At 36.7% G+C, this 27,456-nt stretch overlaps 1 protein-coding gene across 1 annotated transcript; it reads right to left on the bottom strand.

Annotated features, from left to right (window-relative positions):
* On the bottom strand, window positions 1-27,134 carry MTBP (MDM2 binding protein; the record flags this gene model as incomplete). The annotated part of the gene is made up of 21 exons (XM_008939652.1): window positions 1-36; window positions 1,559-1,624; window positions 3,339-3,452; window positions 4,579-4,825; window positions 6,071-6,337; window positions 9,795-9,890; window positions 12,507-12,662; window positions 14,111-14,230; window positions 14,618-14,762; window positions 16,036-16,149; window positions 17,279-17,452; window positions 20,059-20,176; window positions 21,104-21,176; window positions 21,964-22,058; window positions 22,546-22,680; window positions 23,148-23,265; window positions 24,091-24,235; window positions 25,127-25,185; window positions 25,677-25,822; window positions 25,941-26,014; window positions 27,054-27,134. Coding segments are annotated over 21 exons (2,579 nt in total), but the record flags the coding sequence as incomplete, so codon positions are not given.
* Between the last annotated feature and the right edge of the window lie 322 nt (window positions 27,135-27,456).

Genomic DNA, 27,456 nt, shown 5'->3' on the forward strand with positions numbered 1-27,456 from the left:
CTACTTGCCAGTCTTCTCCAAAACCCATTCAATCACCTGGGAAAATAAATGAGAAAACAAACGATTTACATAAGTTGCTTTCAAGAACTGGAGTTGAAAACATCGCATGCACTCAATCAATCCTTTATCACCATCTGTGTGGTATTTACTGAACAGGATTTAAAAGTAACCAATTCAAAAGAAAGAAGAGTTGTTAATGAACTTGAGAAGATACGGTGCTACCAAGAATTTTATTTCATTTTACAGAATGCCTTGTCTTCAGAAGAAGGTATTTTTATATCCTCTAAATTGAGCTCTTTCACCCCACTCTCTCCACATACTAGCAACGAGGTGCACAAGCAGTGTTGAACAGCTTGTGTTTCCAGCACCAAAAATTCCTAGTGACATAGAAGAAGAATAAAGGATAATTTGCACACTGCTGTATCTAGCACCATGATTACTGCTGTCTCCCAAACAAGGCACTTGTTCAGACCACTGACTAGTCATGGGCAATTGCATTTTTGATGAGGTAGTTTCAAAATATTCTGTAACACAGGGAGAGGTGGCCAGCTTAAGAGACCCCCAAATTTAATGCCTCTTTTGCCAATAGCAAGCGTACATAAAACTATCTATTGTCTCCATGAACAAAGATAATGGTGAGAAAGGGTGTAGCAGCAAAATAGCCCAGTTCAACCCAAAACATTACAACTAATTAGTTTTTGAAACCTTATGATCTGTAGGCTGAAATTCACAAGGGAGCACAGTACAGAACACAATAAATGCTGCTCTCAGAATAAATTCTGTGGGGATCTCTAGCAGTTTTCCTTGAAAGTTTGGGTTTTCTATTTAACTACCCCAGTCTAAACCCTTCCATGTAATTTATGACTTTCAAAACTGTACATATGCTTATACCTACATTTTTATTTTTTTTTTAAATCATGGAGTCACTTCAGCATGTTTTTCAGAGTTTAAATCAAAGATTTACTTCATTACTGGAGGACAGGGATATTTATTCCTACCATGTACTCTGTGCTACTATTCACATAGGTCCCACCTTACACAGAAATAAGTTCATCTGATATCCCTGGTTCTTAGTTATTCCCAATCTTAAAATTACTAATATTCATAGCTCCTTTTAAGAAATCTGCTTCCTTTTATAGACCTCTTTATTGCTTCCTAACCTTTGAAATGAAATGTATTTCCTTCAACACAAAGAAAGATGAATTCCCAAATGATCCAGGCTTCTCTCAAATGAAGAAAAATGTCATCTCGCCCTTTTTTTTCCAATGATGTGGAAACATTTATTGCCTTTCATTTCCATTTCTCACTGAGGCACATCATATTGACAGCTATAATTAGAACACCATCTAAAATCTGAATACATGCAACTGGAAATTTTCCATGGGACTACTGATCAAGAGAAAGTTTTTGTGAGATCAGAGGGTGAAACAAGACCCACAGCCAAAGGAATGCATCTCTTCCTCTCTTAAAGCTGTGTATTAAACCATCCTACAGCCAAACTGCCACAGCTACATTTAGACTTGGCTAGTTACAGGAACAAAAAACCAAATGCTCTTACCTGTTTAGCATTGTTATTTGCCGTTTTCTTCATTTCATCAAGAAGTCCTCTAGAAGTTTTAAGATCCTAAAAATGAAACACAAAGCCCCAGAAATTAGCAAATTCATATGCTCACTCTATATTGAATTATAAGAGTCCTAATAACCAGGATGTTATTATCACCTTGTTCAGAACCACAGAAGAATTGCTTGACACTGCTTTTAAAAAAAGTAAAATAAAATATTCTAAATCTACTCCAATGGGTTGCAGCTTTCCCTAGAGCAGTTAAAACCTACTACTCAAACATACAATGGAATCACATTTTTCCTAACCTTCCGCACAGTTCCAGGAAAGTTTTAGGGTTTTTTGCTTGTTTGTTTGCTTTCCTTAAATGTTATTCAAAGTTCTTGCAGTCTTGATTGAAATCTTATTTCTATATAAACACAGAAATTAACTGTGTGCTTAGATTGCAACAGAGAGGTCTAGCAAAGAACGGCAAAGAGGACAGGAGGAAGAGAATCAGTGCAAGAAATTAAAAACCTAATAATGACTCATCTGTTCCACAGTCCAATTAGCCAAATCTAACCCACTCTCTTGAACAAAGCAAGCACATAACTTTGCCTAAAGAGAAAGGAAAACTAAGAAAATTCATTTACTACTTGTCTCAAATGGAAAATAATACCTATGGTCATCGTATCAGTGTACATGTTTAAGTTCAGGATAACAAAGCCCTGCCACACCTCTCTCCAGATCAGCTTTCCAAAGGACACGATCACTCCAGTACTCTTCCTTTTGCTCTTTACTTGGGATGGAACTGTGAACCCACCTGATTTGCCCTGCTCTGTCATCCCTACTTGCACCTCTTTCTGATTTTGGATTAGAAGATCTTCCTTCAGGGCATATTTCAGAGAGATTTTGGGAGCACTTACAGAATGACTGCGCAAATGTGTTCTAATTATTTAAGAAGTTGGTGCTCATCAGCAAGATGCTCTAATTGTCTGTGTAAGCATTCAGCCCTCTTCAATTGCAACTTCATTTAGCTTAAATCACCTTTACTGAAGTTGACTTAGCTGAGTTAGTTCACAAATTGTGGTAGGCTAAATGCACGCAAATAAGCAACAGCAGCTCAGCTTGTGAGCAATATCTTTTAAACACCCTGTACTGGAATTTAACTTGATTTTGTGCCCAGATTAAGTAACATGGGCTCAAGCATTGATTCACAAAGTCTCCTAGGTATTATGAAAGGAATTCTCATCTCCTCCTAACAATGAGGTCGATGCAATTCTACTGTAGAATTACAGTACAGAACTACTTGGTGCTGCCAAGTCAGTATGTGTTAGATGGTTGTACACATTTACAATGCATTTACAAGGACTTCTGTGAGCGTGTCAGGGAACTAGAATTTCTGAGGCAGTTGTCTAAGTTACCTATTGAGCCAAGAGCCACAGAACAAAGGAGCAGCTGAGCTGTCACAGCTACAGGTGGAGACAGCTAAGGAAGAAATGCAGTACAAGCATGACCTTACCTAACAGACCACTGCTTTAAGATGTGATCTCACATAAAAACTACTTCTTTATAATGTTCAAAAACAAATAAACAACCATCAAAATATACTGTAAAATTGGGTTCTGCATTTGAGAACAAGTCCAAAGGTTTATCCATGCACCCTACACACTAACAGATCACTACAAAATACTAGCTTAATCAAGCCTGAATATCATATAGTCCATCTCAAGTTTTACTCAGGAATGGGTTCACTTAACTAAGAACAAACAACTGTAGGAGTATGTCTTCTAGTTACCTTTAAGTAGAACTTTGATATCTCAAACAGACGCTGGCTGCATGGTGCAAAGCACTTGTGATCCTCTGTAATCCCATGTTTTTGAAGAGTCTTAGCAACCACCTCCTGCAGCATCTTGGAAAAATAGAAACACTCAAAAGTGCATCTCAATTACTGGTATGAAATTTGTCAAAGGGAATAAAAAAACCCAAACAAACCACAAACGCTTTATCTTTTATCTTCCTCTGTCACTAATCTATTGGCCAAATATCAGGAACCCACTGACCAAATTTGGGCAGAGTTATTAAACAATTTATTTCCACTTCCTTCATCTCAAAAAATAAGGAAATGCTTACATGTCGAAGCAACGTAAAGAATCAGTGAATATTCCCATGGGGTTTGAAAGAGAAAAAAAGAATTCATAATGGCTTGGATTTTCTCTTCCCCAAAATACTACATAGTTGCAGATACATGCTATTTTTCTTTATCTTGATATTCTCGTTTGGCAGATCCATATTAAAAATATTAAAAAAAAAAAAAAAAATCACATGCTAGCCAGATCAGAAAATTTACTCTGACATTCTTTATAGGAGAGATGTTAAATCTTTGCTGTAGGTCTGAATGAGTCACACAAATTTATGCTTACTTGGGTCATCCCAACTTGCCTTTGACAGTACAACAGCAACATTCATGCAGTGTCCTCCCTAGCACCCTGGGATTGATTTAAAATTAGTATGACCAAGCCAGAAACAGTTTTGTGTACTGTATTTTAAAAGCAGCATTACTAACATATACAGCTATTAATTACACATTTTTGGATCAAAATATTTAAACATTAGCACAATTAGTGGACTTGTGCAACTACCAGTATATCTTTTTATTCTGAGTACAGTCTGTTCTTCCACAATGGCTTTGACGCTTCCAGCACAGGTATTTCTTTGGTGCCTTCAGGTTTTATATTCATTTTCCACATTACGTAACTCCTATTCATTGAAATTCATTCCCATCTTTTCTATTTGTAATTGTTATCCCTCTCAGCCTTAACTCCCTTGTCATGATATACTACATACTTTTTCACTCTTTGCTTCTGTAGCGCTCTCCTCAGTGCCTTCAGGATTCAATTACACAAGCGAACAGAATGAAATTTAATGATAACAAATAGAGATGAAGACAGTCCACCGAGCTAAAAAAAACCCATCAGGTCACATGGAAAGAAGTAAAGAAGATGCTTGTTCATGAAACAAACAACATAGACCTTTACCCTTGTATGTTTCTGAGATCTCGATTCCTTCGCTGGCTTTGAAGTCTCAGAGTCAGTTGCACTTAAGTGACTTGCTGAGGCAACCTTAGTGGTTACTTTTTGGGGCTGACCAAGCTGTTTCAAGGGCACAGAAGCTACAGAAACTGATCTTTCAGAGTGTCTCTTTGTTACAGCAACTGAGTAGTGACTCCCACTATTCCCACTTGCCTGAGAGACAAGGGAATCTGTACTCTCAGATTTGGTTAGCCTGGAAAGAAAAAAAAAAAAATAATCAAAAGAACTTTTAGATTTTGTACTGACTCTTTCAGTGTCCTACTTTCTCCTATAGATGCTGCTGCTAAGAGTATTAAGTACTATACATTCTTGCAAACAGCAGCTGAAAACAGCAGACAGGATTCCATTACATAACATTTTTTGCATTAGAAAACGTTGACTCATCAGGTGTGATACATAGATTCATTACACCTCTGATTAAAAGTGTAGAAAGGAGCTGAAGAAACTAGACAATTAAGAAGAGAAACTCTTTGGAAGAACAGGTAGTTTTGCATATGGACCCTTCATCTAGATAGCGAGGAAGTTGTGTTTGCTGGCCTCCAATCTTGGGCTAAGACAAAACTTCTTGAAAGTATCTTAATTTCTTTTGTCCCTACAGGAATGTCACAGCTCATCTTTAACTTCAGGAAGTTAGGTATTAGAATTCTACTAGAACATTGTAATACTTGACACTTCAACTGTAAGAGTGTTTGTAATTCTGAAATTCCAATTTATGAAGTGTTAAATACAAGTTCATCTTCTTTTCTAATTATTCAGTTAACTGCAAAAGACATGGATACTCCTAAAACCATACCTCTGTGAAAGGCTTACTGTTATTAGGTTGTAAATGGTATCAAAGTGGAAAGAAGGAAGAAGTGAATTCAGTAAAAAGTGAATTCAGAAGTAGTGTTACATAGCAGTCAATTTTTTATTGACACAGAGTTTGCATCTTCAGAGTGGGGCAGAAGGTACAAAGGGAAGTCTTCTAAAAACTAGACTTCCAGAAAAGACTTTAATACCCAAGGCTGACAATAAGTTTGAATTTTGGTAGGTCATCTTGTACCAGCAGTCTTTTGGATTAGGAATTCACTTATTCTCTTTGTAGAGTGCTTGACTTTCTAAACCTTTAGTTTTTTGTTTGTATTGCAATAGCACTGACAGGTTTGATCCTAGAAGAGGCTATCTGTCATCTTTTCAAAGGCACTTGAGACTTTATAAGATGCACTCCCAAATATCTTAAATAAAAGGTGCCTGTGCTGCATGGTTTTGATTAATCTAACGCTATCAATGAGAGGTCACACTTGAGAACAAAAGATGAGCCCACACAAGAGAATTAAACAACTAGAACATTTGTCTATATAGCTTCACTCAAAACATTTTGAGATGAAAGAAAAGATGGATTTAACATGAGACTACTGAAATATTTCATGCTAAAGATTCATTTTATTCAGTGCATTACCTTTTCTTGGGATAAAAGCAATCCAACTCTTTTGATCTGTGTTTCAGCCTTGATGCCTCTGTTTTGAATTCACTTTGTAAAGACTCTCCATCAGGGACACTTCCAGGCTCTGACAAGACTGCAGGAGATGGGAGAGGGCTCAAGATAGCTGGTAGAGGGCAGCACTCCTTGGTGCATGTAGTCTGAGTTTCACAGCGAATAAGACGAGTTTGAAGCTCAGCATACCCCATATCTCTCTCTAAGGATCTTCTGTTATCTAGACAATACCTAAAGTTGAAATAAGTGAGAAATCCGTGAAAGAAAGTCTCTGCTTTATTACAATCAGGGAAAAAAAAAAAAAAAAAAAAAAAAGTTAAAACCAAAGCCAAAAGTAAGGTCTGTTGTGGGTTTTGGTATCATGTAATCTCCAAAAGTGTTTTTTGTTTGTTTTCTTTGTTTGTTTGTTTGTTTTGTTTTGTTTTTTGTGTTTTTTTTTTTTTTTGTTTGGAGTGGTGTATTGCTCTGAAAGGTAACTTAAAACAGGCCAGTAAATTAACAGAAGCCTGATGGATTTAGCCACACTTCAATCTACCTCCAACAAAGAAGCTGAATCGTAAAATACTTGTAAGAATTTACCTCATGGTCTTACAAATAAGATTTCCAGGGACACCAGCGGAATATTTTCCTTGCACAGTAAGCAATGGATTAGGATGCCGACAGTGGATTTTTTGTTCTTAACAGTCAGCCCTGTGTTACTTTTCTACCATCAGTCTATTTTAGATATTACTGTTTTTCATATTCAGCCTGTACTTAACAGATGTTACCCTTGTTAACATGCTAACCAGCTTAACACTCCAATGAAACAGTGAAGAGGAGAGCTCTGAACCCAAACACACAATGAACTCAAGCACACCATAATGGATACAGCACCTTCAGACCTCAGACTTTACAAGCATCCACCAAAACTTTGAGACATAGAAAATATCAGGTCATTATATAGAAAATTATATACTTTACATTAACATGATCATACAGTATGCCTCCATTTCCTCCTGTGTGAATGCAACCTTCCTAGTTAAAAAAAAACAAAAACCTAACCAAACCAACCAACCCACCGAAGACTTCTTCAGTGTATATACTGTATGAGAACCACATCAGAAATGCCTGAAGAAAACTCCCCGAAGGACTTCAATTTATTTAAATTGCAAAATACAAGTTCTTCAGGTATTCCAAAATTCAACAATACTGACAATTTCAGGAAGAGCCAGGTTGTGCCAAAAAAGAGGTTGCTGTAAGACTACATTAATTGAATGTAACCATGGGGAAGATAGGGCATGGTAAGTGTTTTAAATTATAATTAATATACATTCTTTGCTAACTGCACTCTTTGGAAATGCAACCTTTAGCTTTGTTGGAGATAAGCACTGTTACATGAGAGATTCACATTTTTTAAGTGCTAAATATAGAGAAGTGTCACTGGACAAGCACAAGCTTCCCAGCTTCCTATTGATTACAAAGAATAAGTGGCTTAATCAACCAAATCAAAAGGAGAAACTGGTGGAGCTGAAAGAGAACAAATGAACAGTGCTAACTCAGTGAAGCATACTCATGGAATTATAATACAAAATATATCTTAACTAAATTTTTCTCCTGTGTAAATGATTTCCAAGATTCCTTGTAAGAGACCAATGTTTCATTGCCCAGTAACACACATTACCTCTACTAGGGAAAGGCACAGTACTATCCAATATTTTTCCATCCTTGTCTTAACAAGCATTCTGAACATGAGCTCTCCGCCCCCTCTCCAAATACTCAGCAATGTTTCCTACTCTTATGACGCTTAGACATATTCTCTACTTTTATTACAGAGTCATATTAGATTGTTAGATCTGATTTTTCCACTTTCTTCAGGGTATTTTCATATTCAGGGAGAAATTCACTTTTCTAATAACAGACCAGTGTATCCATTTCTACAGTTGAGTAAGACTTTCCACTAGAAAAAAATTCATTATCTGATAAGAGTAAGTTCTCTTAACTTACAAATTTCAAGGTATTTGATTTTCCATATTTATATTCTCAGTCCCCTGAGTAATCACATCCCCTACAAAGATAAAACTGGTTTTATATTTACAAGTTAAATTGCCATTTTACTCACTCTGCTTTAACGGCAATTACTTTCTCTTTGCAACATAGAATTCCAGTGTCTGGCACAGGTTCATTACACCAGAAATTTGATTTAATCATAACTGCTACTCCTGGTTCTGTTGACATAACTATACTTCCAAATATAAATACAGCAGCTATGCAGATGGAAACTGCAATCACAACTGCAGGGTATAAAACACATCTGCTCCAAAAGATCATATGATCCTCTTGCTACAGTATATTTTGGTGGTACAGTTGCAGGTTCCTCCCTTTCACACTAGTTTCTACCATCGCACTCTACTCCTTCCCTTCCACATTGCTAGCACATTGTCCTTGTAACCTTAACATGCCAGCATCTCCCTCCTCTCCACAATATCCAAGCCTCCCTGTAGTCTCTGCCTGTCATATTTTGCCACAGAAGCAGCACATGCTGTGCTGTGCCTAATTTGGATCCTCATGCACACTCCCTGCTGTGGTCAGGTAGGTCAGCAAGCTACCAGGGAACAGCAAACCACGGGCAAGTGCTTTCTTCCCACACCTAGGAGGACAAACCTGCTTATCTCCTACCTACCCAGCTGCCTCTCTGTGCCTTTTGTTACAAACCTAAAAAGGCTCAGAGGTTCATGAGTTACCATATAGAAAAAGAGAAGAAACAGACAGTCAAGCAGATAGAATGACTGCTTCACTTCCCTAGAGAACATGACTAAAATTACCAGATATTAAACACAGGCTTAACCAAACTATTTGTGCAGTTGATAGGAAAAAAACTACCAGCAGTGTCATCAGTCACATTCTGCTAATCTCAAAATGTGACTGTCAGATGTGGCAGGAATTCGTGTGAAGACTGAACTGCCTATGTTTGGTATCCACTGCATTTCTATATATATGCTGCTAAGACTAAAATGCTGTCTAGACAGAAGAGTTATGTTGAGTTACCTACTTTAATGTTTGCATATGTCGTTTTTCTAGTCTCAATGACAATATTCATATTTTTCTAAACAATTTTTATCTAGCTACGTTATATAATATTTGGCCAGTTGACGCTTTGACAAATAACTAATGCTGTCTGTCTGGGACTAGATACAGTCCTAACCACATTGACCCTTATGAAGATTCTTACCACTAACACTTGAGTGCTGGTGTTGTTTCAGGTTTCCTGAATATACAAACAGCTTCACAGTAGGTCTCATAAACCCCATTACTATTAGTCTGGTAGTGCCTACAATTTAAAGTAGCAGCTATGTATGTAGTTCACTCACGATGCTCCAGGGACTTGATATATACTAATGAACCCTCTTCCTCTTGCCACTTCCTATTTTGAATTAAAATTTTCAGACACACTAAGAATAGCTACAGCAGTACAACATAGAATAAGAAACTTCAATGTTTCTACATTATCATCATGGCATTTTTCCAATTTAAAGCAGTGAAGAAAACAAATGCAAGAAAGGGAGAAGTGGCATGTGAAAAGTTGTTCCAATGAAGGAAAAGAATACATCAAGTTTTCCTTTATTAATGTTCGTGTTGCTTGAAATGGTTCTAGTTATACCTCAACCGGAAGCTGAAAAATAATTTTGGGAAAAGAAGCCAGGAAACTTACTCCAGTCCATGATAGTGGCATCCAGCTGCTTTTTCAAAAGGCAAACATCTGAGTTTCCGAGGAGTAAGCTCTGGTGTCAAACGGAATGTGTTTTCACTGAAAGGAAAAAAAATACAGATCTATTTTAACTAGTTACAATCAGGACAAATCATACTTTCAAAAAAAGTTATAAAGAAATCCCTTAACAAGGGAACATCAAACCAACATGCCCTGTAGCTAAGCCCCTGGGTTACAGAACCAACTGAAAATTAAGTCTTTATTGAAGGGAGAATTTAAGTTCAACTAACTAAGATGTGCTATTATTATTATTACAGAAGCTCTTAGAGATTTCAATTAGTTTAAAGGTTACTGCTCCAAATAATTATCAATAAAACCAAACAACTACCACCCCATTTCACAATGGGATACCTTTGTAGAGGAATGAACTGAGAGGGATTGGCAACTCACCTCCCATTTCTCAATCCAGTGCTATAACTATGAATTCCTTCCTTCCAGCTTCAGGCTGTCTCACCTAACAGTCACCCTTCCCGTGCTTCATAATTAATCACCTGTCTCCCATGATATTTGAATTCCAGCTAGTATATCGCTAAAACTAAATCATCTGGATGTGTTTCAAAGTAGTTCAACAGAATAAACCCTAGGAAGACGGGAAGAGTGTGGTGCCAGATCCTAGCACAACCTGTAAAGTCACAGCCCATGTATTTCTAAAGGAGGGAAGACATGAAGGCAAGAAGCAGTATCTGAAATTTACACACAGCTACGAGTTCTATTCATGTAGACTCTCTCTGCACCAGTATAATTGGATAAATAATCCGGGAAAAACACCCAAGAAAGATGTGACACCAAATCTAGCAAGATGGTCATTTAGAAAGACTATCCCCCAAAACTCTAATCTATCAAATATCCATTTAAACTCAAAAATGGCAAACAAGTGAAAACACTTTTAATTCACTTGTCTCTCAAAAAGTCCCCTTATTCCTTCTGCTGGTCAGGACAGTTTGGGTCTGTAGTCACTGTACTTAAACACCTACTGTGCAAAGCTACTCATTACTCCAGAGAATCTAGTCAGAGCACCTGCCAGGGGGGTGAGCAGCTTGGAGACCAGAGTTCTGCAGGACACAACAGTAACAGCAACCTGGTGTGTCAGAAGGGGAGTGTGCCACCACCTCCCAGATAACAACCTAGCAATGGATTTTCACAGGTTTTCTGGTTTCTTTTTGTATCAAGCAGAATACTTATGTACAGTGTAAGTCTCTGGCGGACCATGTAGCCTTCAAGCAAAAACATGTAGTCTGCTTCATTATGTAGTATCTTGATTTTGGCTTTACAGGTCCCTTAGATAGCCAAGATCTCTAAGTATTATGAGAGAGACTCACATTACAGTAACGTACTACAAAGCAAAAGTTTCAGCATCATATTCTTTCATAATAACCAGCAGAAACCCAAGCAATCTGGGGCAAACTCCCTCAAATTCAGACTTCACTCAACTACAGCTCAAAGCAAATCAAGAGAATCAAAGTATTCTATGCTTTAAAGCGTCTTTGGAGGCTTTTGAAAAACCAAGGACTAAAATAACATTTTTTTTGTAGCGAACAAGTTATTTATTTCTTTCCCACCCAACTAACTGGAATGAAAATATTTTACATTATTGCAAAGATCCCAAATCATCTGCATTCATTAACTAACAACTCTGTAGGAGACTCTCAGTCTTCACTGTGTATTTTCTAACTTGCTTGAATTCTTTCCTCACAACACCTTTAGGTTAGATTAAAAGCTCCAATAAGTATTTTACAGAAGTCTCCAAAGTCCTGCAGAACCTTTCCCTCTCACAAGCTCTCTTAATTTATTACATATAATGATGTTTAAAATGGATAGAGGGCTGTTTCAAATCACTTCATTATACATTCTATTATTTGACATTAAAAAGGTCAACTAATAGAACAACTCTAGTAACTGCAAAGACTGTCTTGCTTACCCAGCAATTTATGACAATTAGAATAGGTTCTGCTTCTACAAGTACTACCTGACTCTCATATAAGCTGGCCCCAGCTCTAACAGATGCTCATATCCTGAAAATTACTCCACTAACTCCTTGTATCAATCTTCCCACTGAAAAAGCAGTGGCTAATACACTAATACCTACCAGCAGACACAGTAAGGATGAACACTTGCAAAGCAGTCAGAGTAGAGAAGTTTCCTTTAAAGACCACTTTACCATATAAAAAAATAGGTAGAAATGTTGGGCCAACATGACATGAGACAAACACAGTTAAATAGGCTCACCTATTGCCTTTTTTACACTTTAGTTGCCTTTCCATCTCAGCTTTCTTCCTCTAAATGAGAGGAATCACACCAATAAAATTAAAGTTCTACCACAGTAACTTCCTCTTTGCTACAAATGCTCTTTGGGTAAAAGACACACACATGGTGGTGTCAGCTTGTAGCATAGCCATGGCAATGATCATTTGATGTAATTATTTGATGACAACATCATAATTTCTGGCCATTTCAGATTCTGAAGGAACTAAATAGCAAGACCAACTGGAAGACCATAACAGTTGATTCCATTGGCAGGCATGCGATGCAAGGATGTTTCAAGTTAGGAACTCAAATCCAGCTAGGCCTTTCTGAGACTCATTTGGTCATTATTCACATTCCCCTGCATCAGTCCTGAGTATGGTCTTCTTTGGTTTTAACATGCTGGATTTATACCGTTTGGGAATCTGTAGTGGCTGAAGATCACCAACTGGCAGCCCTTCTGGTGTGAAATATTTCAGTAATTCTTTAGCATCGAGCAATGTCAATGACTCCCGCTGGCTATCTTTGTGCCCCAGCAATTGCTCAGATGAATGGGCAAACACAGAACCTCTGAAAAAAGGAAAAGAAAAAAAAGACCAAGCTAAGATTTTTTTTCCCCTTTTAAATGTAGCAAACTATTTGTATTAAATTTTTATTAAAAATAAAATCCGTGCTAGTCCAGAGCAATTAAGCACGTTTCCAAAGTAAAATGAACAAGGTTGCTCCTTGAGAACATTTACACGGATGTTCACGATAAAGTTTATCTGATACCAATTTTCTATCATCCTACTGAAGAAAATAATTTCTTCAAGATTTTAGAGCTTACTTTTGAAGTAACACACGTGAAAAATATTATTTTTTCCTTTTTTCCATTTATGGACCTGGAGGATCAGAAATTAATTCCTGTTTAAAAAAATGCAAAAGATACAATATGCAGCAACAGAACCAGAAAGTCACTTCTTTTTTTTTTTTTAGTGTCCTCAGCCAAGTATAGCAAGGTTCTCTCTTTTCTACTGTTAAGCAACATGCTGCACACCAATTCAGGGTAAGCAGAAGATAACCAGTTAAGAATACAATGAAATGAATGTCAACTGACTGTGAAACAGAAAGGTCCTTCAGGAAGCTTTTCAAAAGTTAATTAGAAGGAAGAACTTTACCTGTTTGAGAAAAAAAAGCCAATAATAACACTACTACTAAAAATAATACCCATGAGAAAACAGAGATCTAACATGAGAATTTCTGATACGTAGAACTCCAATCTAGGCCATGGCCAACTATGGTATTTGAAAGACAAAAATGGGAATGCCTGGATGTGTTCCTGTGTAACCTGCCCTAGATGAACATGCTTTGGCAGGATGGTTGGACTAGATTTCCAGAGGTCTCTTCCAACCCTTACCATTCTGTGATTCTAGGATGGAAATGACTAAGAAAAAGCCAGTTGGGCACCCAGCTCTAAAGGTCTGTCAGCAAAAATGTTAAGATGCAGCAAACATCATTAAGTCTCACAGAAAGCAAGAGCTAATTGGAAATAAATAGGCTCTATCAAGTGACACAAAGGTCTTCAGGTTTCACTTAAACAACACTAAAGAAAAACCAAAACTAAACAGAAACTTCAAATATAAACCAAATAAGATCTTCTACTTTAAAATTACTTGAGGCTTGATACTAAGTATTGACTAGGACATATGAGGATAGCAGAAACACATCATACCTGCTGACAGGAACTTTTATTATTTATGCCTCAGGGCATGCTGGGAGAAAAAAAGCATATGTATGTTTTTCTACCATGGCCACTATTTTCTAGTATGGCCACTTTGGTAATTTTGTTTCAGAACTATGTTACTTTTAGCTAACTTTCACTTGTGTTTTGTCAATTAAAAAATCAAAACAATACTACTTTAAACACAACTTTGGAAATGGACAGAAACAGTTTAGAGAACAGCTACCAACATATACAAATACTCTAGAGTGATTTTTGATGGCCACTAAAAAGAAAATCTCCAGTATTTAACCATTACCTCATTTTTTGTTTGTTCTTTTCAAAGTTTTCCAAATTCTGAAGAACATGTCTTTCTAGCCACTCCAATGGATCTGGCTCCATTAAATCAGATTCTGCAAGAAATATATGATGGATGAGCCTTAAGAGAAATAAAGAATCTTATTCTTTAAAGGCAGATAGGTATATGGGTGTGTAAAGTTCTTTATATATACGTATTTCTTTAGATAGATAGATATAAAAGTGTATAAATATAAGAAAAATCTGCCTGGTGCTCTTAACAGAAATGTTTTCTGCATCATTTTTTTTTTTGTCAAGGTAAAGGAAGAAAATAGTCAACATGAATGTAGCTTCATCCTGCAAAAAAAAAGCTTAGAAAGCTACTATATTTTTCCTTCTATTTATCCCTCTGGTAAAAGTCTCTCCTCCTTTTAGTAAAACATTTGTAACAGGTATGAAAATACATTGGAAGGGAATAAGCAGTGTATTGTCTAAATAATGATACTCACTAGAAGTCACAGGGTATGACCTAGTTTTACTTGGAACTTTCTGTAGAACAGGTTTAGGGAGACTGGTGTTGTACAGGTCCAAAAAACGTTCTCTTGTAAGTTCTAACAAATTTTTAAACTCATCAGTAGAAATAACTGGAGGCTCCTTGGTCAATTCTTTTCTCTCTGTAAAAGAAAAGAAAAAGAAAAAAGCTACTGCACTTGCTAAGTAACAATGAATAACTGGAGCCTGTTAAAAAAAATAAAAACAACTGAACAAGAAAATCCCCACTGCAAAACAATAATAGAACTAAGCTGACACTTACTATTGTACTCTTAAGCAAGGTATGGGTGGTTTATTCCATAGGCAAGTGAAAAAACTTGGCAGTGAGAATAGCTGAAATCACATGTTAATCAGCTTTTTACAGTCCTGTAATTTCTGTACATGTGCACTTCTGAGTATACCCAGCTTTGAATCCCAAAGAGACAAATGTCTGGACTTGCTGAGCCTTGACATGAAAGGCTCCAGTCTGCAGAGCCTCCTACCCACCCATTTTTACTGCTGCTGCCGGAGTGTGGTTCCAATATAACTGATGTAGGGTCAGGTAACTGATATGATTTAGGATGAGTAGCAAATCCTAGCTGCTCCTATGGAGCCTTCATCCTAATGGAAATGGTAACCCACTCAAAACAAACTAAAACAGAAGCTCTAAAGCATCCCCAAGCTCAGGGTTAGACAGGAATCTGAGAATGATTCCAAGTTGGCAGGGCTGAGGGGTGGAAGACAAGACTATTAGCAGCAATTTTATTTTCCTTAAGCTGGTATTCTGTTAATGATAACACACTTACATTATCTTCACAGTATGCCATTGTCACTAATCTAGTCAATCTCCCAGAAACATTTTTGGTTTTAATTGAGTCCCTTTTAGCAACAGACTTGGAAAAAACGAGGACAGTCAAATGCACTCCTGTCTAAAGTCACAAAAATCTGCAGAAGATGACCTCCAATTATTATCATGAGAGATGTATCATGATAAATGTAACCAATCTCTAATATGTACTTCTCCTTTCCTGCTTAAGACTTTTTTGAGAAGGAATAAAATAAAAAACCTCTAAAAACATCGAAACAGAATTCTTATTTTTGTAAAAGTCACATCCATCAGTAAGGGGTTTCAGGGAAAGAAAAGCATAAAAAAACAAAGCAGAGGAAAAGTTAATCACCACAGAATTATTCCAGAACTATGCTCAAACATTCAGAGTATTAGCGTAACAAACACCCACCAGCTTTCTGTATGTATATTTGGATATATATATATTTGGATATAATACAAAAAGTTTCTTTTTAAAGCTCCACTTTTTTCTTCACAAAGTAATCAACTGTCCTTGGCTCTGTACGGCTGAAATAAAGACCTTTCTAGATACTAGTTAGAGAACTAGCAGTGCTCTTCCCGTTACTTACTGAGATATTCCTTCAAGGCAAGCACTTGGAGATGAGACAGCTTCTTTTCTCTCTGTACAATCTCCTCTCCACAAAAATGTGGCAGAGACTTGATAAAGTCAGCAATCTGAAAGCCTGTACAGATTAGCAGAAATCTGTTATTAAGATTCTCTCACAGGACTTTGGAGACATCAAGTCATTACTACTTAAAAGACGACAAACATCGCAGACATAAAATCTCATATTCAAAGGAAACAACCGGACTTTTAAATATGGCTCATCATGAAAAAGAAAAGGAAATTAATTACAATTGAACACCAGGGGGATGAGCTGGAATAGATGTCTAACCAGTGTTTCTGAATTTCTGTACAAAACCAATATAACAACACAATTAACATGACTGACATTTAAAGAAGATAAACAGATCCTAAGTTTAAGACCAGGAAAAAAAAGTTTTCTGCCAACACACAGACAAGGACTTTCAGTCTTTTGACACAGTACTAATGGGATTTTAATTAGGACAAATGGTAAGCAGTCAGTCATACCGCACATGGATTTATTTTGCTAATAAGGAAAGGAGTGGCTAAGATGCAGGTCATTGTGCACTTCCTCTTTGTCAGGGTTACTGAGAGCAAACCCAGCAGAGTTACCTAGCATGTGTAGTTGTAACAGGACAACTACTTTAAGATAAAGGTCTACAAGTGCTCTTACCCAGTGGAGCAGCTATGACATGAGTGCTAGCTCATATCCTAACCACTCTGCAGTGATAAGGACACCTGAGAAGTAACTGAAGATATGATCATGAAACTCAACTTGCCTGCCAGCCTTGCAGTTTTTATTTTAAACCATCAGTGAAATAGGCTTGTCAATAGATAACTACCTAAATTTTCTGCATGGGCTGGTCAGTCTTCACACAAACACAACATGCTTTTTACACTTTAACTTCTTGCAAATTTGATTGGCATTAAATATTACCTGGATATCTCTGTACATTAAAACACAACTAATAACAGCCATGAGAAATGACTGACTGCAACTTTAGATACTGGATTTAAAAAATATGGTAGTAGTAAACTGTGTGAATAAATAAGCTCATTAATTTTTTTTATCAATTTGAAAAAATACCATTGAAAGAATAGCGATATTAGTCAAAATGTAATATTCCTCCTTGTTTTCTCCCTGGAATGAATCAAAGGAACATATAAATTTTAGTAGCATTTGCCTGCATTCAGATACTCTTAAATATATAAGTAATAACACTTACTTGACTCTGTTTCTTTTGCTTTTGCCTTTAGCTTTCCGTTTACTGCAGCTAGAGCGGCTGTACCATTGATCTGGCTCGCTGAGTGAATCAAGGTTGCTTTACACCCTCCAGAGCCATTGCCTTGTAGCAGGAAATAATATCGGAAAGATTCTCCTTTCAGTTCAGTTTCTGGAACTTAAAAAACATCAGGGCACAACTGTAAAACAACCTCAGAAAAACAGCTTTAGAACAAGCTATAAACCACCATCAATATTCTTTCACTACTCTCTTCTGTTCTGTGAGAAATCTTACTAACATCTTTTTGGGAGACACACTAACTACAGCTGATATTTACCTCTCAAAAAGCCAACAAAAGAATAAAATAAAGGAGCTCCAGAGCTAAGAGGAGTTGACTATGCTGCTGGCTTACAGCTAGCACATTACCAGCTCTGAACTTCTGCATGTATAGCGAGGGCCAGCTTTCTAAATGTAGGCTACAAAGTACCTTTGGAAAGTCTAACCACCAACCAGTTGTTCTTTAATTTGTCTTAGTAACAGGCAAGATTTTAATTGGCAAAGTTGTTTCTACTATGAAACAATAAGGAGTTAGGAAAACACTGTGATACACATGTAATGATCAGTGAAGAATCTGCTCAGCCAGGTAAAACTAGGCATTTTTGCATATATGGATGAAATAATGGTAAGTGTTCACTGAAAGAACATACATCTGCAGAAGAAAAGGAAATACTGTGCACACTCTTCCCAAGGAAGCTGCATTATGCATTAATAAGAGTTTCACTCACTGCTTTACGGTTGTGCATAGCCTGAGAGAGAGACAAATACATCCTGTGTTAAACACTGGCACTGGCATACAGTATGCACTTTTGAAAATATATTAGTGTAGGACTTGATAGTAACAGTGAAACAATGGGTTTGCCATCTTTCTACATAGAAAATATTTTACAGCACCTTGGGTAGATGTAGAAATTGAGAGAATTAATACTTCCTGGTGTACTAAGTTTGAAAAGCCAAATCACTTAATTTCATAAGGTACTTGCAATACTGTCTCAATAAATAACTCGTGAAGAGCTTGATGTTTATTAGTATTATAAATTTTTGTTAGCAACAAGTATTCCAGTGTTTCTTGGAAAGTTTAGGTTGGAGGGTCAAGGGAAGAGAGGGGAAATTTCTCAATATATAAACCCAGGGAAAGAAGAAAGAAAAGATTCCAGACACATTTTGACTACTGTCCTGTTCCCTGATCCTATGTCATTTGAAATAATTTCCTGTTCCAGTTTATCTTGGTATCTAAAAGCTGATTCCCCAGGGGAATGGTTTTATTTCTCATTTTCATTTTAACCAGTATTTGAGAACTACCAATTCAAAGAATAGCACCTTCCCACCTATTGAAGAGATTATGGATTTGCAAATCTTCGAAATAGTCAGATTAGTGGTAGCCAGTAAAAAAAGTAAAGTTTTAAACTAAATGAGTAAATATGCTTAAATGGCCATGTTTCTCCTTCTAGTCTAAATTTTGCTCAAAAGACCTAATAAGAACCTGTTGTGTATAACATGATAGTTAATACTTGTATAAAATCCTTCCACTGAAGCACAGGACAAAGGTGGTCTTGCAGACACTGGCGATCTTGAGCTCATCTGACTGCATCAGTAGTATCTCTTAAATACAGTATAAATGCTTCTACTGTGATAAGCTCTATAATCATACCCTCCTCTGCTCCACCACCTCCAAACATGCAGAGATCATTTTAAATCTATACACTGCCAGAACCCACTTCATAGAATTCAGCTAGTTGCCCTGTTACACAGCATTTCCTAATGCCTATCCATTTTTCGCCTATCCCAAAACCTGAAAGAACATGTCTGTCTGCATACAAATGCCTGCATACTTGCTTACAAATGCTACCTTCAGTTGGCAACACAAGTCACTGTTCCTTGGAATCGACACGCATTATCAGACCACTGTATTAAAAACAAAATCTCATAAGGTGGCAGAATTCTACATCTTACTCTGTCCTAGATAAGTACTTTAAGCACTGGGCTATAACCAAGCTCCTCTTAGCCTGATGTTTTGATGTCCCTGGAAACCTCACAGTCACTACTTGTACAGTGGCTCCACTTGCAGGGCAGATGTACTGGATGACTGAGAAACTTCACCCGGCCTTGATCTGCACTGATCCCGTTCTCTCACTTTCTGAATCGACTTCCTAGGCATTGCACACTGCCTAAGAAGAGGTGGCTGCCACCAGCATAGCCCCAGGAGGAAGAAGGGGCACACTGTTCATCTCTAGCTAAGCACATTGGCTCTCACTCAGGTGGAATGGAGGAATCCAATATTTCCTCATGTTCTGCATTTTCCAGGGGAAAGGGTGAAACTAATGCAAGTGCACTGAAGAGCTTCTGGAAATGCTCAAGAGAAAAGGAAAGCACCTAAGTGAAGTATACTGGATTTCCATCTGGAGAAGCAAACCTCTTTGCCCATGGATTGTACAATCACCTTAGAAAGGTGTGTGGGCAGACAGGACACAGAAATGGTTTAAAGGAGATGCACTGTTTCCCTAAAGCTTGCCATGATGTTATTCTCAACTTTCCTCTACAAGTCTGCATAGCTGAACTCACATTCACTAAAACATTGTGTCAATTAAGGTTACAATCACTGCCCTAATTTCACTGGAGAAGAAAAGGGCATTACATTACAAACATAGAAAACCCCCACCATATATATATGCATACATAAAAAGATGCACAACAAAATATACCTGCAGTAATCTTCTTTTACCTACCAGTAATGACCTTGGGTTTCCTAGCCATATATTCCTTCCATTTTTTGGTACTCAGCTGGGCAGGGGATGGGACCACTACACTGCTCACATTACAGGGCAATGTAAATAAAGCTCCCACCTAATGAGAGTAAATACAATACAGGCAATATTGCTGAAACCTGTTTTACATTTCATTCTTCAGCTACTGATTTGGTGTTATTTCAAATGTACTTCAACTGAAGAAAAACATCTTAACATGTCTGTCATTCACATCAGTTGTGATGGAACAGCATTCAACATAGAAGCTGTAAAAATTGTGCTTATTGAGAGATCATTAACTGCTGAATTTCTGTTTCCTACATAAAAAGGTATATCTTACCTATTACAAGTCTTTCAATAATCTGCCTAAAACCACCTCTTTAGAATAGTATGCAGAATGAAGATAATTCAAAGATACAGTTGGCATCATGTTTTCCTTTGAAAAACATGTAATTTTTTTCATCCCTACACATTATCCTTTCCAATTCATTAGATATTAGATTACATTTGTCTATACTTAAATTTCAGGCCAACAAGTACTAGCAGAAAAATACACCTAAGTGCTTGAATAGCCAAACAATAAAACTATGCATTCAGAGCTATTAGAAAAGCCTACAAATGTGCAATATTTCTAGCAGTAGACTGAAAAAAAAAAAAACATGTAAGAAACTGTTATCTTGAAAACCAATTCAACATGTGCATACTCTAAAAACGTAGCCTGAGAATGTGTTTTAACTGTTTTAGCTCTTTCTTTAAAAGAACTGGTAGAAATGCAAACTCTTACATATTTCACCAAATGTTTGGTATCCTCATCTAAAATAAAAATCACTTGGGTTATTTACCAATACAAAACTATTGTAAAAGATAATTTTGGTACAGCAGTAGGAGGAGGACTTCTTTCTTTTCTGGCTTATAAGTATAAGAGATTACAAAGAAACTAGGGTTAAAAATATTATTCATATATCTTTTATGAACAATACATAGGTCTTCATTTTTCTGCTATATCTAAATGAAAATAAGTTCTTACCTTCCCAGAGAGAGAAGAAATCTGGTCCAACAGGAGTATAGATGTCTCCCTCATACTCTTTCTTATCAGGCTCCTGAACAGAATAGTTTAAGGAACCTCATCTTCACAAAGAACTGTATGCATCTCTATTTTACAAATCATGTTACCATCATATTTCAAATGTGGACTGCAAGTGCCTAGTATTTGCTACACCAGTACAACAAATTATACAAAACTCAACTTTCCAGGCAAAGCACTACAATTGGAAATGGTATATGATGAAATACACCACTGGTACCTTTAATACAGGCAGGCTTAAACAGATGTTTATACATCCAAAACCCTGTCAGACTTGTAAAGTGTAAGCTACTATTGTTACACCAAGACTAGTAGCAAAAAAAGAACATAAATTTAAAACCAATAGGAACACACCTTGAGATCTCTGCAGCATACATAACTCAAAAGAAAAGTCTGCTATACTTTGCCCCAGATTTTGCACGTACACAATACAAATAACATTTACGGAAATATGTTTTTATATTGTGAAGCTAAGTGTGCTTCACTATATACATTAATAAGTGATGCCTGGGTTCTTTTAAACTTGCACAGCTGTAAACATTTCTCTGTTCTTTCCCCACAAATAGCATACACATCAACAAAGTATTTGTGTAATAATATCAAAAATATCTGGTTATTGCTAGTGTAACCTGACTTTCAACATTAAAGTCTAGTTGTAAAAGATCACTATGCCTATTTCAGCTGGCCACAATTGAATGAGTCCTTGCCAATCTTCTTCTGTTACTTGCATGGGTAGATCCTGATTGCTTTCTTTCTGATATAAATCACTAGCAGTAATAGTTTAGATCCTTAAGAAAGGATACAGCTCAAATTCCAGATCCGATATAAAAAAGGAAGGTAGGTCAGAAAGCACCACCATCTGTAAAAATTCTAGTGTAGGACCATAGTAATGAAAAACCTGAAAAGAAATTAAAAAAAATCTGTAACACAACATACGATCTTATCTCAGTAGAACTTTCTCAAGTGCTTTGCTGGAGGCATTTGCCTTACATCTGAAAGAAGTACAAAGGAATATATGAAGAAAAAAACATTTCACAGTACCATATTGAGTGTAACTATGTAAGAAACAAGGAAGTTATTTAAAAATATGATTTCTAGAACATCAAACGTGCATCAAATGGGTTTTAACTCTTATCCAAATGCAAAGAAAAATAAGATCTACATGGAACAGATGAAAGCAATCCAAAATCTACATGAAAACAGATAAAATTTTTAAGGACCTGTTTTGAGAACACACAGGAACAAAAGAAGTATTCCTCGATCTCATGCAATCTTTTATATTTCATTTTCGGTTATGACTAAGGTTTCCCTCATTACTGATTTTCTCAGGAAAGTAAAGCAGATGAATTTTAGCGTTTCAAAGAAAGATGAAGAATAATACTTGCCTCTGGCAAAGCATCAGGATTCCTTGATTGTCGCTCTTTTTTAACAGCAAAACAAGAACTTATATGTGAAGTGCTGAATGTCTTTGCTGAAGTGCTCTTCATACAAAATTCTGGAAACCTAACTTCTGACCCAAACTGGGGGAAAAAAAAAAACACAATAGGTGGACCAAAAGAAAAAGAAAAAATATTTCTCTTTAGCCAGGTACACATATTACTGCTTTAAACAACTAGTATTACATTTATTTCCAGCAGATCTTTGCAGAAACATCAGGCATGTGCTTGCAGCAATGACTTACAGTTACGTGACAATGATTTGTGATGCATACCAAACCGTTTAATTTAGAACAAGAAGTTCCAAGGCAAATATTTCAGAGGATTTCTGCAATTCATACCTTTATGCCTTGATCTCATTTATCCCTTCATCCTGCTAAAAAGCAAGGTCTTCTACTACCCACCCCAACACGTTGCACATTACCTCATTGAATTATATCTTTAAAACCAAATTTGGCTTAAAGCATAAAATGCACTGTACAATACATGCTTTACATGATGTACACAAATGCTTGAAAAAAATAACTGCAGCTGAAAAAAAGTGATTTTACCTTTTTTTCCCATATCTGAATCTTTCCTCTCCAGAGATCTCTTACATCAAGAATATTCAAGACATTATCTGAAGATACAAAGTCTGCTGATAGGTAGTCTGCAATCTTCTGCCAGCTCCTGTAAAATTAAGGAAGAATTAATCTTAGTGAATTTAGTGTTACAAATTAACACGCAGTGCAATTTGACTGAATTTACACATTACCTCTTAGCACTGAATGGTCTTCTATATATTAAGACAGACATACATAGATTTATATTCCACAAAGTAAAATACATTAGAGAATTTCTGGTTCAGGCTCTGCAAAGGAAGTTATTCATAAGCCCCATGAACATGACAGCAAAAGAACTTTGCCAGACATCAAGCAATACCAGCAATGGCAAGCTGCAGGCATATCACAGGAAGTCTGGGTGCTAAAAGATGGAGCAAAGCCAGGTAGCCATCACTGGCTCATCTAGATGCTTTGTAGTTAGCCTTGTAAGTAGAGATATGACTGCAGCACGAGTATTATCCAAATTCAACAAAAACAGAGAAAGAGAACAGCCAAAGGTAATCTAACTTCTAAAGCAAAACCAGTAATGTATTCATTTTACAAAAAATGGAAAACTAGAATCAGTACAAGTCACTATGCAGCATAGTACAATTTCAAAATATCATATCCACACTGAAGCCACCAATAATGGAAAAGAAAGACAAAATATTTTACCTTCTGTTTTCACAGAAACAGGACTTGCTTATTTGCCTGCCCCTCTGGTTAGAGGGGTGTATTTACAATAAACCAGCAAGAGTAATTCTTCCCCTCAAATGGTAATAGAGGACAAATCTACGTATGTTCGAAGTACACATATAAAGTACTCCAGAAGCTGTTTTTATTTGAAACCACTGACATATACTAACACAAAACGAGAGTGACCTCCTTTACAGAACTAAGATGAATGGCATACCCTTTTGAGTCGTTTGCTGCAATAGTGACCTGTGCAGAGTGCCACTCCCTCAGGTGTTTCAGGGCACCAATAGCAGGCAAGCAGTCTTTCAGCTTGGGTCCATCTTGTTCAACAGCCTGCAGTATTACATCAACCATAGCTCTGCCTATAGAAACAGTTATATGTGACTCTAAGTACCACTTGTTCAGTAAATGATTCAGCATTTAAATACAGAAAACTACTGATAACCACTGACTGCACCAAATGGGCTTAAAGATCCACTTCAAGTAAATCCAGCAAGGTTTAAGACACTTCACACATTTTAGCCCATCTCTCACTGCTCCTCTTCAGTTAGCACAAAGTATTTTGCTGTTTGCTCAGTTCCATCAATTCCACGCCTTCCTTCTCTCCCACTTAGCAGTGTATATGACAGATCAGAGCTGTCTCCAGTACAACTATGCTATATCATTTTCCTCCTTTTGATACCTCTACACTGCTATTTTTCATTCATTCCGCACTCAGTTCCTTTGCTATCCCAAGCCAAGGACTGCAGCAGTATGTAACCCTAACACACAAGGTGACACGTCTCCAGCTTACAGAATCTAAATCCTACAGTTCTCATTTATCTCCCTTCCCAGCTTCTTAGCTCCCACCCACAAGCAATCAGCTGGCAAATCAGATATAAGTCTGGTGTCAATGCCTTCCATTTTTTTCATAAAAATTCCTGTGGGTGCATGTTAATTTTCATACTCCTGTTTATTACTACTTTGGTGCCATGTCAAATGAAAAAAAAAAAGTAATTATATAAATAGCTACCTTAAACTCTACTGAAATACAGCCTTCCAAAGAAACGAGCATCAAACTACTCTGTACACAGATTTGGAATGCCAATCATGCTCAAGTTCCCTGAACAACTCACAAGAGCTGCATACAAGTTAATTCAACTAACACTAACACTCTCTCAATACTTCCATTTGACTATGACTTTACCAGCTGAGTTTTTAGACCAGTAACTAACAAGATAAACTCAAATGATATTGTTTTTTAAAGAGATTACCTGGGGCAGGCAGTTTATCAGCTAACTGATGCAGACTTTCTGCAGCTTCATCATAGACACTGAAAATGAAGAAGTAACACAGTTGGAAGCAAAATATAAACAAAGTAATTTAGAAACAGAAAGTTCCAGCTAATAAAAACTACTTGATTCAGTATCTTATATCTTTAAAATTTTGCACATATGTACCTAGGCAATGAAATACTTCTTTCCCCTTTTACTGAGGCAGAAGTAGGCAAAATGAGTTCAAAACAAATCTGCAGTAAAACTGGAAATAAGATTCAAGGCAGATTAGCAAGAAACTTCTTTTTGTGTATATAACCATCAGCTGTTAGGAAACTGTTCAGTTATTCTATAAAAATAATCTCTAGCTAAGAAAAGCCAAAGCTACGTTAAATGAAATAGAATTCTTTTCAGTAGTAGCATTGTACTCTTCACAGTTAACTGTTGCTCTGTTAATAACTTTTACATGTTAAAATTTCTTGATTCCCTTGGTTTATTACTGTCAAATGTCAGATCATTATTCTTTCAATAAAAATAATAACATGCATACTCAGTCATAGAGAGTGACTCTCTACTGTTACTGTCATCTTCCTCAAAATTTTGTATGGCTCCCAGGCATTCATCAATACTTGTTTGGAGAGAGTCTTCATTTTCCTGCATGTCAAAATTTATTTCCTCCCAGTCAGAACTGCAGAACTGATCAAGCAAAAGCAATTAATTAAGCAAAAAGAATTATGAACATCACAGTTTTAACTTGTACTAGAGACACACAGACAGTTGAGGAGCATACATTCTGCAAAAAAATATGTCTTACCTGACAATAACCACAAATAACATGACTCGCAAAATACCATTTCCTTACACTTGGAATACCAGCCACAGAGCATGCTGCAAAGAGATAGAGCAATTATTGAAAACACTCAATCCACTATAATCTATTCTTTCTACTATAATGAACATTTCTGTTGAAAGACTCCATTTGAGTAATTTAATGTGCCACAATGACTCGACTTCTACTTTTTTTCAGTATTATAAATTCTAAACATATTAAGGCATAGGTAAGTGTCTTGGCAAGTGTCCATTACTGATCCTCTGACTGTTACGAAGAAAACCTTTGACCTCTTCTCCATTCTGGGCAATACTGCTCTCCATTTGCAGGAGTTACATCATACCTGCACTAAATCACAACTTTCAGAAATATGATTCACACAGTTCACAAAAGGAGAGGATCTCTTAACGTTTCTATGCAGTAACAAGCGCAGAAGCTGAAAACAGGTTAACATCTCCACCTTCATGAATTTTAACAGCTTATAGTGGTTTCCCACCATGAATCAGAACCATATAACAGCTGTGACAAGACAATCCTTAACAACTCAACAGTAGATCTCCAAACCAAGTAAAGAACTAAGAAAGCATTAAAAAAAAAAAAAAACAAAAAAAAAACAACACCCAGCTTTTAAAAGTACTACAGCAGATCTTCAGAATCAATTTTAAGATGATAAAATGATTTAATACATATTCATGGCTCAGGGTTCTGAATTGATACCTAACAGACAAATACTGCTTCCACTGAAAAAAATAGATATTATAGGAGTAATGAAAATAGCAAGTTGCCTGCTGACATGAGAAGCAAGCCCTTTCCTACTCTTCCTCACTAAGGTGGATTGAAATTTGTCAACCTGTCAAGACCCTTCTCTTTTACTCCTTGTGTCTGATCTATTTAATCACCTCTTAACACCTCAGCTACTGAAATGACTTCAGTTCCCAAAAGTAACAGAAGCAGCAGCAGTCCTGTCTGCAGGTTTGGGTACAATGCAGAAACTGTGTTTCCTTAAATTTTTGGCTTGTTTCATCTAGATCATAAAACGTGCCTAGGCCAATTCCTTGATAAAATTTGCCTTATCTCACAGTACATTGCCATATTTACCTGGGAAGGTGCTTAAATCTTCATTTATAGATGCCTTACAGCTTTCCTTCAGGGACTGATAAATGGTTGCAGCAGTCCCAACTGCAGAAAAACAAACAAACAAAACAAAACCATGCAACTCTAAATCTTTCCTTAAAACTACTAAAATAGAGAAGTCCTGCTTTCTTACAAATACAGCATAAATTACTGTTTAATATTAGAAGCTTATATATATATATATAAAACAAAGGCAAAACAAACCAACCTATAGTCTACAGATTTGCAGTTCAAAGACACGTTTTGTAAGATTCTCATGAAAGTAGCATACATGTCAGGAACGCTCTACCAAGTCATATACAGTGTGCCAACAAAACACAACCACCTCCCCAAGTTTCTGAAGGTTTAAGCCACTAGAGAAGAGCGG

Source organism: Merops nubicus, unplaced genomic scaffold (genome assembly GCF_000691845.1).
Source record: "Merops nubicus isolate BGI_N331 unplaced genomic scaffold, ASM69184v1 scaffold15444, whole genome shotgun sequence".
NCBI lineage: Eukaryota > Metazoa > Chordata > Aves > Coraciiformes > Meropidae > Merops > Merops nubicus.